Source organism: Sinocyclocheilus grahami, unplaced genomic scaffold (genome assembly GCF_001515645.1).
Source record: "Sinocyclocheilus grahami isolate Dianchi unplaced genomic scaffold, SAMN03320097.WGS_v1.1 scaffold283.1, whole genome shotgun sequence".
Classification (NCBI taxonomy): Eukaryota; Metazoa; Chordata; class Actinopteri; order Cypriniformes; family Cyprinidae; genus Sinocyclocheilus; species Sinocyclocheilus grahami.
In genome coordinates, this window is record NW_015505462.1 from 1,235,559 (window position 1) to 1,253,410 (window position 17,852).

Here is a 17,852-nt window from a genome sequence, read left to right on the forward strand (position 1 = left end):
ATTTAACAATAAACTTGCGATGAGTGCGATGCACAAAGTAACGGGGTGTTAGTTATAACACGTGGTTTTAACATTTATTTTACCATAGTAACATTTAAATTCTGGCTTAAATTTTTTCATCTCAGTTTTTACTATTCATTTAAAATTAGACAAATAATTTTAATCTCCAATCTGTTATTTATCAGTTCAGATAGTTTTTTAATGCTTTGATTACTAGCAGAAGACACTAACCAGTTTTAAATTCCAGTTGCGCAGATGGGGCACGTTGTAACACTGCGTTACAATGTGCTATTCTATGGCATTAGCTATGTAATTTACACTATTTACTTAAATTTTAATGACAAACAACGAGAAACAGGTGAATAAAGACTGGCAGTCAATGTTTAATGTTTAGAAATTATTATTTCAAGACATGTAAAGCATTTTTGCTCATTTATGTGGGCCGTCCCAAGCATAGTTGCAATGTGTTCATTGTCAAATTAATTCTTAAAAACGCTATTATTTTATTTGAACAAAAAAAATAATTAGTTGAGGTATACCTATGATGAAAATTACAGGCCTCTCTCATCTTTTTAAGTGGGAGAACTTGCACAATTGGTGGCTGACTAAATACTTTTTTGCCTCACTGTATCGGCGACAGGCTCATATCGGCCGATAATATCGGCAAAACGATATATCGGTCGGGCTCTAGTAAATACAGCAATATCGCAATGTTACTCGTTTGATATTGCATTTATACAACAGTTCGACCGCATTAATGTGTAAATGCATAAGAAGCAAGTGTCTTTAAAAACACTCTTTTATGCAGAACTACTTCCATCCCAAGCCTCCACTAATAATTTGAAAATGTCACTTTAGAACAAGTAATGTAGGAACGTTGAGTTGCTTCATTAAAACTTGTCAACGCTGCCCCGCGACCTTTATTAATAACAAATGCATATATTAATAACTAATGTTGTTCAAACTTTTCAGAGAAAATCTAGCATCATACTAATTTGAATAGTTGATTGCAAATGACTATCACATTTGTTAGGAACAGAGCTTAAAGCTGAGCTCTAATTTATGAAGGAATCATTAGTAGGTGTTTTAAAGAATTACCAGGGTACTGCATCCCATACTGCTGCTGGGGTCCAGCTGCTGGAGGATATCCTCCTGGAGCCTGATACTGCTGATACATCTGACCTGTTTAATCACAGAAAACATGTTTATTGTTTTAAGACAACATAAATTCATGTTATTGTCCAGGATTAAGATTCACACTGTTAAGGGAGGGGATTCCCGTAAAAATCCAGGACATCAGCAAGCAGCTTGTGGATCCTAGCGAGGATATCCCACTGTTACTTGGTTTCATCATCAAACGTTTGAGAAATATCTGGTACACCAGAGGGCCATAAATATTAAGAACTGATCTCTCTCACCCTGTCGGAATATATTTTAATGTGGCATGTTACTCTGGAGTATCAACAAATAAAGAGCCAATACAGAGAGGCTGATTGAAAACATACAAATAGGACAGCCACATAAATATGAGCAGATAATAGATCATCCAAACGCTGAGAGTCTGTGACAGCCTTACCATCTGTGTAGAGCACAGATCCTGATTGAAGATGAGGAGCGACGTCTGACCAACTCATTTTAAATACTTTATTTGTAATCCAAATTAAGTAGACTTAAAAAGATCCAAATATTTTTAAAGACCAGAAAGCTTGCATTGTACAGCGACTTTGCTGACACAAAGCACACAAACAGATTATCCAAAGTTCATAAATGTTTGTATGTTTGTGTATCGCACCAGGAAACTAATGAGAAAAGGCTGTGTGTCTGTGTCCCTTTGCAGCAGATGATGGGAACAATAAAGCAGAGAAAAGCATCACAGCTCCATAACTCCATGCAACCATGGCGACCATCCACACAATCTGCCAAATCTAGAATAGCTCTGCACAATTTCTCATGTGCGCTGCATCTATGTGGAAGAAATTCTTTGGAAAAAGTGAGGGGGGAAAAAGTGAGGGGGGGGGGGTTTAACATTATGCTCTTGACTTGAGGGCCATTCTAGTTCATCTTCTTCCGCTGGACAACTTCCCAAGAGCCTCAGTTAGAAGACAACATCTGCAAGGTGATTTTATGCTGCAAACAAATTAGTTTTGTTTGGGTTTGTGTATGAGTGTGAGAGAACGTGTAAGTACAGGTGTGTGACCTTCCAGCCAAAGCAGCATGACCTGCCAAATCGAGAATCGTCCTGCATTTCTCAAGTCCACTGGACTGATGTGGCCGTTTTTTTGGAAAGAAAACGAGGGGAGATATTTCAATGGCCAAGTAGAGAATAACATCATGCTCTGAATCCCCTACAAAGACTTTTGAGACACATGATTCCTTGTTCATCTTTCTTTCGCTGGACAGTTTCCCGTAAGCATCAGAAGGAAACATCTGCAAGGAGGACGTGCAAAACTGCTATTCTCTAAATTGACTGGCCAATCTTAAGGAAGCTCTATAGACTGATTTCAGGTTGCATAATTAGACGGGGTCACCCGTAGGACTGGGTATCGATTCAGATATCCCGATTCGATTCGATTTCGATTCGCAAGCTCTCGATTCGATTCTCAATTTTTTTTAAATTACATTCAGTGAATATAGTTTTAATACAAATGCTATTGATATTTCTAAAAAATTAACAGTAAACATCAGTTTACAAATAGTGAATTAATAAAAAGAAATTAAGAACCACATGCCTGTATTTTAAACCTATTCTTTTTTTTTTTGTATAGGGTCCTTTTTAAACAATAGTAGGGCCCTATAAAATGTTCTTAATTTTTCTGGTAATCAGATGAAGGCATAAAACATTAATTTAATTTATAATCAAATGAAAATTAATCCCTTTTTTTTGGCAAACAAAGTGCTGCACAACAGAGGTTTACTGTTAAAATTAAAAATAAAACAGATGTGATTATTCCTTTAAAAATAAAGATTTATTAATATTTATTAGCAGTAGTAGCATTGAGTCTTCAGACCGCTAAATAGTAATATATATTTGACAGTTTAACGTTAAACTAAACTTATTTTGACGGGTTGCCGTGAAGAACTTGCAGCTGCTGTGTATGTGATATGACGGTAGTTTTCTCAAATGATATGCGTGTAGTAAACAAAGTGCGCCGCGCCATCCGCCATTCATTCATTGTGGAAATCATGGTGCCTTATGCGTGATATCAAATTCTTCCGCAGATTTATAGTATTACTATAGCATTTCACCTGAGCATTGCGAATCATGCGGATGGCCATGATAAGCGCTAAATGAATGACAGGCTTTCTGTTGTAACATCGCGCAAGATAAATAAGGGTGACATCTAGTGGAGAAGACTAATGATAAGATTCACGTTAATCAGATCGTTTTAAATGTGCTGAAATAAATCCCGGAAAAGATCGATTTGCGGCTTTTGAGAATCGATATCATTTTAAAAAAACGATTAATCGAAAAATAAATTTTTTTGCCCAGCCCTAGTCACCCGACACTCATCAGACATGTCTGTTAGTGCACTTTACGTAAGACACACTTTACTGTTCAAAAAACTACTTATGAGCCACGTCATTCCTGATCACATTCTACATCTGATAAAAGTCTCATTTCAGACTTTTGGTACAAGTTTTAAAAGTGGTAGACTTACCATCCATAGTTGCAGAGGAAGTTTGTTGGACCCCTGAGTAAGCTGGGGGAGCCACAGCAGAAGGGGGCGCTGCAGAAGATGAAGAGGCAATACTGTCTGGAGTAGCAGAGCGCTCCTCTGCAGCAGCGGTGGCGGCTACAGCTGGAACTGGAACACAGGGAAGAGTAAAGGAAAAATCAGGTGGCTCCAGATCTAAAATCTGAATGGACGAGTTACACTAGAAGACATAAAATTGCAGAGAAACACACCTGTGACAGCACTTCAAATTAAATCTGTATTAATGCAGCACGAGGCTATAAACCATTAAAAAGTATGATCTGTGTCTTTAATCAAGTAATTTATCGCAATAATCAATCCTATAGCTCAGGGCTGCCCAAACTCGGTTCTGGAGGGCCGGTGTCCTGCAGAGTTTAGCTCCAACTTGCCTCAACACACCTGCCTTTAAGTTTCTAGTATGCCTAGTAAGAGCTTGATTAGCTGGTTCAGGTGTGTTTAATTAGGGTTGGAGCTAAACTCTTCAGGACACCAGCCATCCAGGACCGAGTTTGGACACCCCTGCTATAGCTGAAAAAAATACGATACAATTTCAATTAAAAAGCTACAGCTAAGCACTATGAAATCTTTACATGTATATGGTACCTTGGGCAGGTTCCTCAGACAGGCCGAATGCAGAAATTACATTCTTGTTGACCTCTTCCTGGTTCTTCAGGGGGTCAAAAGCAGACATGCTAGCAGCACTGACCGGAGGGGCATGCTTCACTGTTGAATCTACTGCCTCATTCACACATTCTGTCACACAGAGACATCAGAACAAGACAGCTTTAGTAACGCCCGTCTTCACCTCTCAAAGCACATTTACGAGGTTCCATTGGAAAGTGATGAAAAGAATGAAAATTCTATCATCATCCTCATTCTGTTCCAAACCCATGCAATAAATGTGGATGCATTCATTCAAATGTGTCACGTCAAGACAATTTTGATGCCAAATGATCACTTTTCACCTTAAATATCAGCCTTTTCAAAAAATAAAGATGTCATTTGACTTACTGACTCATTGGCTATTTTTGGCTATTATTGGCTATTTTTGAGCTGCTTTTTGGAGTTTGGCAGCCCCTGGTGACTTTATACTTTTGATTGTATGGTAAAGAGCAGCATGAACATTTATTAAAAGATCTCCCTTGGTGTTCCACAGTAGGAATGAAGTATTATGGGTTTAGAATGACAAGGATGTGTAAATGACAACATTTTCATTGAACTAACCCTTTATGCTATCCACCTTTTATCATCAAAATAATAAAATGGGATTTTATGTGCTTTAAATGCTTTGGTTACAGTGTTGGATATGAAGAACGTGACAATCACTCTGGGAGAGTTCAAGTACCAGATTCTCGGTTGGTGCTCTCTGGGACTATCTCGGAGGGGGGCTCCAGGCTGTCCAGCAGGCTGTTGACTTTATTCCTCAAATGGATCAGTTCTCTACGCAGGTGCTTCACCTGAGATGACTCCAGTGGCCGAGGCTGCCCATTCACTGCGAAAACACAAACATTCTTTTTGACAGCACTGTGAAACACTTTGTCCTAACTAGTCAAAATGCATCTGTCCATGTTAGCTTTTGTCCAAACCAGCTGCCAGACGTTTCATTGACCACTTTGTTTCTATTTTCGTCATGTTTTCCTTCATCCAAAACCCCATCATAACATATTAAACATCAAACATGTTCTGATTTGCTGTGATTTTGTCATTTCATGCAGCTTTTCACTTAAAGTGAGGTCAGAAAAATTACTCTAACGCTGGAAACTTGTCTCAATTTCGTCTGGTTAGGATGTCAAAGTCAACAAGAGAACAACAAATTTAGATAGCCACACTATGCCTATATGATGAGGTAATCCAGAGTTTTGGCACTGTGAGTCTGGAATGTTCTTTCCTAAGTCCATATGTTTGAGACCGGCTGCCGTTTGAACCGTTCCAGACTCTTCAGAGATCACATGAGCTCTAGCAAGCGTCCAACCCAGCCCCTGGGCGCCAGTCACACGTTTGGGATGCATACACGCACGTGATATTATATAATTGTGAACCAGCACATTTGAACTTGTTAAATCTTCTTCTCAAAATTCTCTTTAACTAGTTAAACCATCCAACAAAGGGCAGGGCTACATTTGCAAACACAAGGTCAAGACATGACATCATCTGGCTGGAGCATGGAGGCTTTGGACAGTGCCGATTTCACCAAAACGTATTAATTTATTTTTATTAGGAAAAGAAACACATGTATATTGAGTTGGTACTTAAATCAGTTCTTTCAGATAACAATGTCTTGAATATGAGCATAAATACTGGATTTTGTTAAACCCACACAGACTGCAACTTTTGATTTTGGCTAGACTTGTCAAATAAATCACGGTGTAAAATAGTGTATGAATCAAGCAGCCCAAATCTACAGCCTCTGCAGCATTTACGATGAAACATTTGAAGAATAGTCGGCACACGCTGAGAACTGGCACTGACACTACAGTGCAGATGAACCTGCATGAGCCAACATCTCTAGAACAGAGCATGACGTTATTGGGCAAGTAACCGGGTCCGATTTTCCTCTCTTTAGAATATTTGTTTGTGCCATGTACCAGTTAAAAAGAGTGGCTTTTCAGCACAGCTCACGTGATTGAGAGCAGACTGTAAGTCTGTAAGATGACCTAATCTATCTTAAAGGAATAGTTCACCAAAAAATGAAGATGCTATCATTATTTACTCAGGTTGTTCCAAACCTGTACGACTTAAAGAATTTTGGGGTCCAAACAACATTGGATCCCACTGATGTTAACTGTAAGGTTTTGGGGGGACTACCTCTTTAAGTCAGTGGTTCTCAACTTTTCTGACTCCAAAGCACCCCCTAACCCCCTTTGCTTGCAAAACATTTTTAATCTATGGGCATTCAGTTTCTGTCAATTAAAAAAAGTTTTAGGAGCCGATTGTTCTTCAGTGCTCACACTCTTTTTAACCAAGGAATTTAGTCATTATCTGAACATACAGTCATTTGTGCTTTATTGGATAATGATTTATAAAATATAAAAATTTTATTTCTACCCAATAAAGTATTATAGAGCTTGGTATAACTAGTAAAATGCTTTTTTTTTTTTTTTTTTTTTATAAAAACTTTATTAATTTATTTATATGACTTTTCCAGGTCTAGAAACCACACTTTAAAAATAGGCTTCCTTATAAATCCAGGTTTTCTTCAAAGAAAGGTTGTTGGGGGGATGAATCATTTCTTTTTCTTATATTAGTGTTATTTCATCTTTACTGTGTAATTCTATGCATGTCTGCACTTTCTTCTGAACTGGAAGCTCCTGTCGCCAAGTCAAACTCCTTGTGTGTGTAAACATACTTGGTAAAAAAGCCCCTTCTGATTCTGAATTAATATACAAGACCTCAAAATATCTTTTTTTTTTTTGTTTGTTTGTTTTTTATTTTAATGCTTGCTTTATTTCATTTGAAATCAGTTTAAATCATCATGAGGCCCCTTGCCTCTTGGTTGAGAACCGCTGCTTTATGTTAACCTTCCTTGTACAAATATCCAAGGCCACTGGTCACAATTTATGTTCTTAGAGAACATAAGTAATGTCCTTTCTGTTCGAAGTACTGCATTATATCTGTTAACATCTATGATACGTTTAAAATCCTTATGTTCTATTAAACCATATTAGTGGCCCAACAAATATTTAGACACCCAAGTAACACTTAAAGGGGTCACCACCAGAATTTAATGTCCCACTGGCTCCAAAATCCTATTGTAACCCCCTGCTCATAACCATACAAAGCCAGACACAGTCTCATTATCAGTTCAAATCTTGTTCTTTTATACCCTCTGCTGGACATTAAAAGCTGCAGCTGTGTTATCTCACAAGAGAGGAGATTTTATTAGGAACATCTATAGGTGTACAGATCTTATAGTTTTATACTACATGACTGATTAAAAAATGGTTAAATAAACATATATGTATGCTGTCCTTTTACTATAACCTTCTTTAAGTTGTTAAATTGAAATTGGTTAAATACAAGCGTGTTTTGAAGTCAAAAACTGACCTTCATCCTTATATTTGATGGCGACTTCATCACTGCTCTGTAGCTGCCCACGGAAGACTCGCTGCATCATCAGCAGGAGCTCGTCGTAGGTGATGTCTTCATTGTGGATGGGGATACGGCGGATATCATCGCCCAGCTGAGCTTTAATGATCAGCTTCCCACTCAGGTCCAGCTGGCCATTCATACTGCTGCAAAAAATAAATAAAAAATACAATTTTATTTAAAATACTGTGTCTGTATATATATATTACAAATACGGGTTTCATCAGCCAAGACCAGTGCCATAAGCTAAAGAGTTTACTATTCAATTTAGTACAATGGCAAATGAGACACACAAAATTGAGATTTAAATTGAAATGAAATGAACAATACTCAAAAAAAGTTAGTCAAAATATCCAAAATGATTTGACAGCTGATATTACACCTTTACCATTAAGACGTTTATTAAAGAAGCATTCCATTTATCACTATTTAATGCATCACATGCACATCAGACGTCATTTGATAGTACAGGAACAAACTGAAACCAAACACACTATCAGAGCTGCAGCAGTGAATACTACACTAAATGTAGGCATATGCGGGCTCGCAGAGCTAATGGACTACAGTTAAACCAACGACATGACCTATGAAGACACAATTATGTTCTTCTATCAGAAGCACAGATTTCCACTCGCAACACAACAGTTAACCATGAAATCTGATAGTTGTATCTCAATGAGTGTCTTCGCTCACCGCTAACTCCCCTGCTTTTGTTATGGATATAAAAATGTCAGTGAATGACTTAGGCCTGTATCTTAATTGGAAACCCACAGTCTTATGACTCATCTATGAAGTTATATCTGAACAAGTGCTACTGTACATTACTGGGACATACTTTATATAAAAGTCTGAGGGTCATGAGATATAAGATGATTTGGCACATGCAGATGGCCCACATTCTTTCTCAACACAGTCTTTGGCCTTAGACATGATTATAAGGAGAAACATTTTGGGATTTAGACCACAATACAAACAATCTGAGTGTGTGTGATCAAGCAGGGACAATCTTGACTCTTACTCTGATTAGTTTACCTATCATTCACCCTGGTACTCTGCAGCATGTAGACAGACCTGTATTTATCTCATACTTAATGACTTGTTACCCGCTGGATCAAGAAAATGACAAAACTATAAGGAACGGGCTGCTTGGCAAACTGTCAATCAAATGCAGATTTATTTCGGTTTTATTTCAATAAGCAGTACCATTTTAAAACTTTGTTTGAACTTGTCATGCGAATGAAGGGCTTCTCTGGTTGGACATGTTAAACAGGGCAGCCAACAGTTTCCAGTAACGACAGCACACCAGCGAAGTCAGAAATCCTTATTGAACATCTTTTAGAAGAGCAGAAGATGTGGTTTTTGGATCGCATTACACATCAGGCCATTCCCTTCATCGCACCAGCATGACGTTTAAAAGTCTTGCCAAAGTGTGATCCTTTTAAAACATCTGATCAGGCCTCATTCACCTGATGATGCAGCAACTTCCTGCCAAATAAAGGTCTGAGCGTGACAATTCTCCCGGCGTCAAAGAATAAAATACTGTAATCAAATCTCAATTAAAATACAGCAACAATTATTCCCGTGTTTAAAACACGATTATTTAACTACGCCATATTGTTGTTCAAAAACACAGACTTTTGTACAAAACGTCTCTCTTGTTTTTTTGTTTTTTTTAGCTTGCCCTAGTTTCTCACAGGCTAAGCTAAGCTAATGCTAGTTTGCTTGACAACCGGCTAACTACTAATGGTTCATTTCCAGAAGTGCCCTAAAAACTCTAAAGGGGCCATATAAAAGTATGTAAATGTTTGTACGAGAAGCCCCGCGTCTCTACCTGGTGGTTTGGACGTGTCAATTCCAGCAGCAGCCTGTGTCCCGGACTTCAGCTGAACGACGCCTGACTGACTGATTGGAAACGCCTCAGCGACCTGTACGTGGCAAAACCACAAACGCGCATGCGCGCTATCCGGACACTGCTTACGCACTACTGGCTTGTAAATTTATAAATAGTTAGCCTACTACCGATGAGGTGGCCTATATGGCGTCTGAATGCATTTTGATAACCAATATAATATAAATATATTTTATATTAAATATATAGGTTCATTTAAACAAATAAAACTGACTTAAGTTTAACTGATTGTATGTTGTTCCTCTGTAGTCAGTTTTGTTTGTTTTATAAACTGAGTTTGGGTACCCAAGCATTTTTTCTGGATCTAACCCATCATATTAACCACAAATAATCAAGAGTTTTTACAAGAGTTTAAAAAAAATCTTCGCTATAATCAATAACATGAAGCATTATAGGTTTATAATTGAAGCCTCTCACGTAAGGCAAAACATTTCTCTTCACCCTCACAAGATTCTGATGTAGCACCTCCTAGTCCATAAAAAATCATGTGTGAAAGTGTTGTGTCCGAAGTAGATTTAGAACCAACATAATAAAAGAAAGTATAAATTCCTATTGAAAAGACAGCTTATGATAGACCATGCTTTTTTAAATCAAGCTTAGAATGAAATTATCGTTTCAAATACACAACAATGAAATACTTAAAGTAATATTTTATTTATAAATAATTAAAAATTATTTGAATGCCTCTGTATTCTTGACATGGACTAAATAATTTGTAATTAAACTGAATTTCAGGTTTTAAATAAGATGCTAAAGCAAAAAAAGGGCAACTTCATTTAAATATATATGAAAAAATGTAAAATCCACACATTAAGTAAGCTTTGTTGCTTACAAATGTATATTTAAACATTTACAATAATTGCATGCATTGTACAGTAACAACTGAGACAGAAAATGAGGGTGGATAAATTCAAGTACTCAATAGCATGTTTATTTCTTCTTCTTCTCTTGTGTTGAGTTGAACCAGGCATCTAGAAGCTTCTTGCTGTAGTAGATTTGCCATGCGTGCACCTGAATAGCAATCACCATGAGTAGATACATCACAGATACAGCTGAGAAGCCAAAGATAAACCGGTAAGCTTTTCCATGTCGGTACAGCTGCTGGGCTAGTGGAAACATTTCCATTGCACCAAAAATCAAGGGTGCTACTGAGAACAAACCAGCACTGATCATGGAGATCACCAGATAGCTGATGTTGCTCTTCGGCATGGCCAGGGCGCCAATAAACGAGGGGAGGAGACTCAAAAGGTATGGATACTCCCACTGATAGGGCATGGCCACCAAATCATGTGACACCAGATTGAGATGACTAACAGCCACCTGAGCTGCCACCAGTATCCATATGAAGAAATGCACTACGGTGAGCTTCTTTATTTCTGATTTTGATGAAGCACTGAAAGACATATTCAAAGTTCAAATAAGTATTCTGATATATACATGCAGTTATTGGTTATGTTATATTGCTGTTAGAGAATAAGGGTTATAGTTACCTCATCTGATAGTGGGAAGTCACTTTCTCTCTGAGTTTAAAATCACTCCCATCAGTCCCTGCAGCTCTTGGGCCTGCACGTGATGCCATTGCCAATTTCCAGATGACTGTAACACCCTGTAAATATATGTTATTTACAGGCACCAATACATGACATATTACTTTAGCAAACTGCAATTATTACTGTACAGAGCATTTTTGAATTGTAATAGAAATATCTCAAAATGCTAAAATGAACTATACAACATTTACTCTATCAAGCCGCACAATAATTGAAAAGGATAATACTGCACCAACATCTAACAAGGGCCCAGTAAAGGCAAATGACATAATATCTCATGCGCATTCTAGTGGACAGTTTACATTAAAACACTCCAAAAGAGAACTAAACCCGATATACAAGCAAAGCGTGTGAATTTCATGTGGTCATGCAAGGTGAAGCATAAAAATATATGTCTGTAGCCTATACAATAAAGAAATAAATGATCTCTTTAAGAAAATATAGGCACATATTGCCGGCCGGTCGGTTTCCGGATGAAGGATACATTGATCGTTTGAACTAACAGACGGATCACTGTGTAAATTGAAAGTAGGTAGGCCCTATTTCAAGCGATGCGCATTTCAATAAAAAAAAACTTACCGAATGGATTGATGAAACGCGCCGAAAGCGACAGTGAGAAGATTAGATGAGGAAATATTATCACAAAGGGTTTTTATCAATGAAGGCAATAATATGTTGCTCATGCGCACAAACAGGGCAGTAAAGAATCTCTCCGCCCCTTCGCGCAATGTGATTTGACAGCGCAGCATCTCTGTCTGCGCATCATCAGCATCACCGAGTACTGGGCAGGATGCGGTGGTTTGGCTTATTAATATTAAATAGGTTCCTGACCACTCTTACTTCCTGGGAGAAGAGGATGTAACAGCTGGCGAAACAATCGTACTATGGTGAAGGCCAGTGTTGAGGGTAACTCATTACAAGTAACGCGAGTTACGTAATCAGATTACTTTTGTCAAGTAACTAGTAAAGTAACGCATTACTTTTTTAATTTACAAGAAAATATCTGAGTTACTTTTTCAAAAAAGTAATGCCAGTTACTTTGTTTTCCCATAGCTTTGTTAGCTCTCCTGTCCCCATATTGGGAGAAATCGGGAGTACAGAGGCGTTGTGTGCGCTGTGTGAACATGATGTTACTGTAGTTCTAGACTAAATGTGAATGTGCATTAATTCATCCCACTCACAAAAAACATATTTAGTATTAATCAAAATGAATTAAAACAGTGAAATGCAAGCTCAGAATATGACGCAAACCTGCAATAATTAAATAACACAAATGTATCTAATCCCATTTTATTAACTGATGTCTTTGCTGCTGACCTTTGATGATCCAGTTCAACCATACTAATAAGCAAAAATGACTTTAGAGAAACTCACAATTGTGCTTTGTTTTTTATTGCTGAAGAGTGTTTCTTCTCCTGCGTTCTACTGTACAGACGTGAATTTACTTTTGCTTCAGCCTGAGGTTTATTCATTACACTTTTTGGTGTGAAAGGGCTTTTATATTTGCTATAAATAGAACTTCTTATATTAAAAACAATCAAGCCCTGCTCATATTTAAAAAGTAACGCGAAAGTAACGCAAAATTAATATAACGCATTACTTTCCATAAAAAGTAACTAACGTAATTAGTTCCTTTTCTAGGGAGTAACGCAATATTGTAATGCATTACTTTTAAAAGTAACTTTCCCCAACACTGGTGAAGGCTATAGGCTTATAGATGTTAATGAGGTCATGTGACTGGACAGATCCAGGGAGGTCATTATAGAATTTGAGCACAATAAAATGACAAGCTTTAGTCATAGTTTTTTCCCCCACAACTTCGAATGCATTACCTATTTTATTGGGTTAGTCTTTCACTGTAAATATAGTTGCAACTCTCCTTTAAACCAAGGAATATTTTAGTCTTTTTCTCTTTTTAATGACTAAGACCAAGTTACCACAGTAGTTTTCTATTGTGTTTATAATTACTATTGAATAGTATAATTGACTATCACTATAGTAACTGTGTCATGTTTTTAAATGACTAATAAATGAGCAGCATAGGATTTAGGTGCAGAGTTTAACTATGACAGATCACCTTTGAACGATAATTTTTATAGGACCTATTTTTAGTACCTATTTTCAGACATGGTAATAAGATCTTAAATTTGATATTTTAATTCCCCAAGTGACCATAGTTAGATGCTGTTTTTGGAAGAAGTGTGTTTTTATTTCATGTCAATTTGATGGACATAAAGTTATGGATGTAAGTCATCTTTATTAAAAAAATCAAAGAAAAAGTCACAAACTTTAAATAAAAGTGGGTGGAAGGTACTCAGACAGATTTCCACTGGATTAGACAATTTTAGCACCGTTATAGAAAGTGACCCACATATAAAGACAGGTTATTACACAATCAGTAATAAAAAAAAAATTATAATAATAATAAAAAAAAGGTTGGAAACGAGGGAAGTTATATGATTGATGATAGTGAGAGGTATTTATGAAGTATTGTAAGTAAAACTTTCATTTTGATGATAGTTTATTATAGATACAGAAGTGGTTGTTAGACAAATTATTATTTAAAGTTTGGGGGGCAGGGAGTTTGGCTAAAATAAAATCTAGCACACGTACACACATGCTTTCTCTAGTGCACATACACACACACACACACATACACAGACAGACATACAAAGAAATTCATACTTTGGTTGCAGTTCACACAGCACTTGTGTTACAATATTCCAACTGTGCAAAACCTTTAACATTATTTTTTTTAAATTATTGATAAAGACAACCATGATATGTGCTATTTTTGAAAAACTGAATGGCTTTTCTCATCCCATTCAAAGCAAATACATTTGTTATCATGCAAATGTCACAACAACATTAAAAATAGTGTTCTTAACATTTTAAAGCAGGTATACTCATGTTTGATATCATCAATAAAACAAATACATAAATACGTTACAAAAACAATCTTCTAAAAAAATCAGTTTAAATGTGGTGTTGAATTGAACATTTTTACTACAATCTGTCAGAGTCTTTGTGCAGGTTGTATCTTTACAGACACAGTACTCTGTAATTTAGCATAGCATATACTCATCTGTAGACTGATATTGTTAGGTTGAGATTAAAGGAGCTGTTTCTATTAGTCTCCAGGTTTCCCAGGCAACCCTGGTGGCCCTTGTAATCCTTTGTGGCCAGGTGCACCTGGCTGTCCTGGCAATCCTTTTTCTCCTGGAATTCCAATTCCAGAAGCCCCTTGTGGTCCTTGTAGGCCCTGTTCACCAGGTGGACCTTCTGGACCTGGCTCCCCAGGCTGTCCAGGTTTCCCTGGCATACCAGGTGGACCTGCTACACCAGGAAGACCAGGTTTACCCACCCCCGGTAATCCTGCTTGCCCTGGCGGGCCAGGTGGGCCAACTGGCCCTTTTAGACCTAGTGGGCCTGGTTGTCCAATTCCTCTGTCTCCTTTAGGCCCAGGTAACCCTGGGAGACCAGGGAAACCTTTATGTCCTGGCTCTCCCTTAGCCCCTGGCTGTCCTGGTAATCCTTGTCCACCAGACTTTCCTATTCCTGGCAGGCCGGGGGGTCCAGGAGGGCCGAGGGGCCCAGTCATGCCTGGTTGTCCCTCTTCACCTCTGGGTCCCTGTTCACCTTGCTGTCCAGGTTGCCCAATACCTCCTGGCTTCCCGGGCATACCTGGCATTCCTGGCTTACCAACTCCCGGAAATCCTGGAGGACCAGGAGGTCCTGACTTTCCAAGAGGGCCTTGTATACCAATACCTTGAGGCCCAGGAGGTCCTTGGGGCCCAGGGGGCCCTTGCGGTCCAGTCTCTCCTTGAACACCCTGCTCACCTCTGGGAATGGTCTCACCTTTATAAGGGAAAACTGGGTCAGTACTACAATACCATGTATATCATATACAATGTGACCATAAGTGTTAAGATAAACAAGTGTTCATACCTTTGATATCTTTGCCTTTATTTAGGTACATTGGTAGGTCTTTTCTGTAGTGTGGATATGGAATGTGTGAAATATCCTTTCCCATGCCCATGTGAGGCATCTGTGGTAAGGGTTGATGTTGTTGAGGATGTGGTTTGTGTCCATAATATGCACCTCCAAAAGCTGCTGGCAATAGAGCCAAATGCACCAAAGCTACTAGGAAAGCAGCCATGGCCATGGCCTGTTTTGGGGGGGGGGGGGGGGGGGGGGGGGGGGGGGGGGGGGGGGGGTGTCAAATAATTAATAATTCAATCAATGATCAGTTAGGTTATCAATTAAGTATCCAATTTAGTAATAAATCAATAAGTGTTATTCATCCAATTGACTGTTAATTACACGTAAATTACTTAAATGTATCTCAATACATCAACAATTAACTTTTAAACATAACTAAAGAAAAATTAAATTACCATTAACACGTTAGAACCTAATAAGTAATGTATAATATACTATCTATTGCTAATAGTATCAATTATAATTTCTGCAGCACATCCTTTTCTCTGATATGAAATAAAAACAAAACAAACAAAAATAGTGTATACCATGTTAAGACATTAAACTACCAAAACTCTACCAAAGTGCCTACTGAGAGACCACATACAAGCAATAGACTTTTTCCTTCACAAAGGAAGATTATGCAACTATTCATTATAATTTTAATATTATTTTAGCTTAAACAAAACAAAAAGCATCAACAAGAGTTTTACCTTGAAATGTAATATCTATTAAGAACATAAGAGACTTCTTTCAAAAACAATACAAATCCTACCTACCCCAGACTTTTTAAATGTAGCGTGAATTTATTGATAATATAATAATAAATTCCAATGTTAACATCACCTCCTATAACTATGCAATCATCTCACACCCTCTTGATTTGGGATTATACAATACTTTCTAAGTTATCTAAATTTAGCCTCTTAAACAAGAGCTTACTTTTAAATCTGTAAAAGCAAGTCAAAGACAGGAAGCAACCAGTTTATTGGAATTTCTCACTTCAAAGAATCTCTAGGGAAGTTCTCAGTAACTAGAAAGAAACTTTCAGTAATTTACCTTTCACACTGCAGGAATCCTAGACAGTAAACAGTGGGTGTTCATGTCTGCTTGCATTGTTATATTTAAGTTTAATGTTTTGCTTGTCTCTTGTTACATAACCAAATAAGTTTTCATAACACGTTGATGCTTTATTTTTTATTTTTAAAAAAACATAACCAACTTAGATGTGAATGAAACAAAGATTGCCTCAAGATGATGGAAGTGATGGAGTTGACCTTTGGCTTTTTGTCAGGCTGCTGAAAATCACACAGATATGCCATGGGCCATCTAGGTTTTTCACTCTTTGAGATGTAAGGATATAGTTACTGGCCAAAGAAGATTGAGCTGTACACTATCCTAAAACATTTTTAACCTCTTAAGACCCGGCAAAACATTTTAGGAATTTTTTTTTATTTTTTCATGTCGTTACATTGTTTAGAGCATAAAAAAAAGTTTAAAAAAAACATTAATAAAAATGATATTTCATTCATAAGTTATACATCCTTGGTAGAGGACATCGGGACTCAAAAACGCAGAAACAATTGATTTTTTTTAAAGATCACCAATACATTTTTAGTTTTCAGGATTTTGTTTTCTTACCAAACTTTGTATAAAGATAATTCTCAACTATGCTATAACAGAATGATTTGATATACCATTTTTCTTCATGTAAAATGTGTATGTAAAATGGCCATAAACAGGTTTTCTCATTATATATAATGTATCTATAAACTAAATCTAATTTGCATATTAATGTGTTTTTGGGGCAACATGTAGTGAAAAAAAGTGTAATAATGGGAGTAATAATTGACAAGATTTTCACACAGTTAAAAAATTAGTCCGATTTAAATGATAATTACAAAATATTATCATATTTCCATAAGAGTGTCACTAAATTAATATCAGACATTTTTGAAGACCAAGGAGAGGGAGTGCTCATGGTGAAACATCCAAACATTTGGTATCTCTGAAAAGCCCGGAATGTGCTCTGTACAGGACATCCAGACTTAAAACTGTGGCATGTATAGTCAGAGAAATTCACTAAAATATAATGTCCTCATATGAGGATGCAGGGTCTCAGGAGGTTAAGCTGATTTAGCACCATGTAATACTAATAATTATACCCACTAATCAAAAGCTAGTTAGGTGTTTTTTGAACATTAAAGCATGTCAACATATTCTGTTACACCAAATACACAAAATAATAATCTTTAAAATAGCATCATATGACCCCTTTAACATTTATATGTGCCATTAACTAATTAATTAAGTATAATGTATGATATGAGAAGATTTGACAGCATTTATCAAATTATATGGTATAAGGGATATCGTTTTATCCAACTATACATTTATTTTTATTTATCACTTACAACATTGTTAAGAGCATAATAATCATATCACACACATTCTGAAATGTGTATTTGCACGTGATGTGACATTCAGGGCCGGATTAACATTAGGGCTAGGCGGGGCTGAAGCCCCAGGGCCCGCGGATTGAGGGGGCCCGACGTGATTGGCTGTGGAGGAAAGAAAAAGTAGACCTAGAATTGATTGGCCATTGGGAGCACCCGAGTTTTTCCCGGTGTG

The 17,852-nt window shown here is 37.2% G+C and overlaps 2 protein-coding genes across 2 annotated transcripts in view; both read right to left on the minus strand.

Annotated features, from left to right (window-relative positions):
* LOC107600409 (protein TFG-like) overlaps nt 1-9,746 on the minus strand; it is an 11,154-nt gene extending 1,408 nt beyond the window's left edge. The window contains exons 1-6 of the mRNA XM_016292304.1: nt 9,613-9,746; nt 7,717-7,927; nt 5,041-5,236; nt 4,299-4,448; nt 3,660-3,806; nt 1,099-1,182 (exon numbers count right to left, since the gene is read on the minus strand). Coding sequence (XP_016147790.1) covers nt 1,099-1,182; nt 3,660-3,806; nt 4,299-4,448; nt 5,041-5,236; nt 7,717-7,923 — 784 coding nt within the window. The 5' untranslated portion in view covers nt 7,924-7,927; nt 9,613-9,746. The remainder of the gene's footprint in view (nt 1-1,098; nt 1,183-3,659; nt 3,807-4,298; nt 4,449-5,040; nt 5,237-7,716; nt 7,928-9,612) is intronic.
* A 701-nt stretch (nt 9,747-10,447) lies between these two features.
* On the minus strand, nt 10,448-11,978 carry LOC107600432 (protein jagunal homolog 1-A). The gene is made up of 3 exons (XM_016292324.1): nt 11,820-11,978; nt 11,181-11,296; nt 10,448-11,083 (listed from the first exon to the last, which is right to left on the minus strand). Exons 2-3 carry the CDS (start codon nt 11,267-11,269, stop codon nt 10,621-10,623), a joined length of 552 nt encoding a protein of 183 aa, XP_016147810.1. The 5' UTR covers nt 11,270-11,296; nt 11,820-11,978; the 3' UTR covers nt 10,448-10,620.
* Between the last annotated feature and the right edge of the window lie 5,874 nt (nt 11,979-17,852).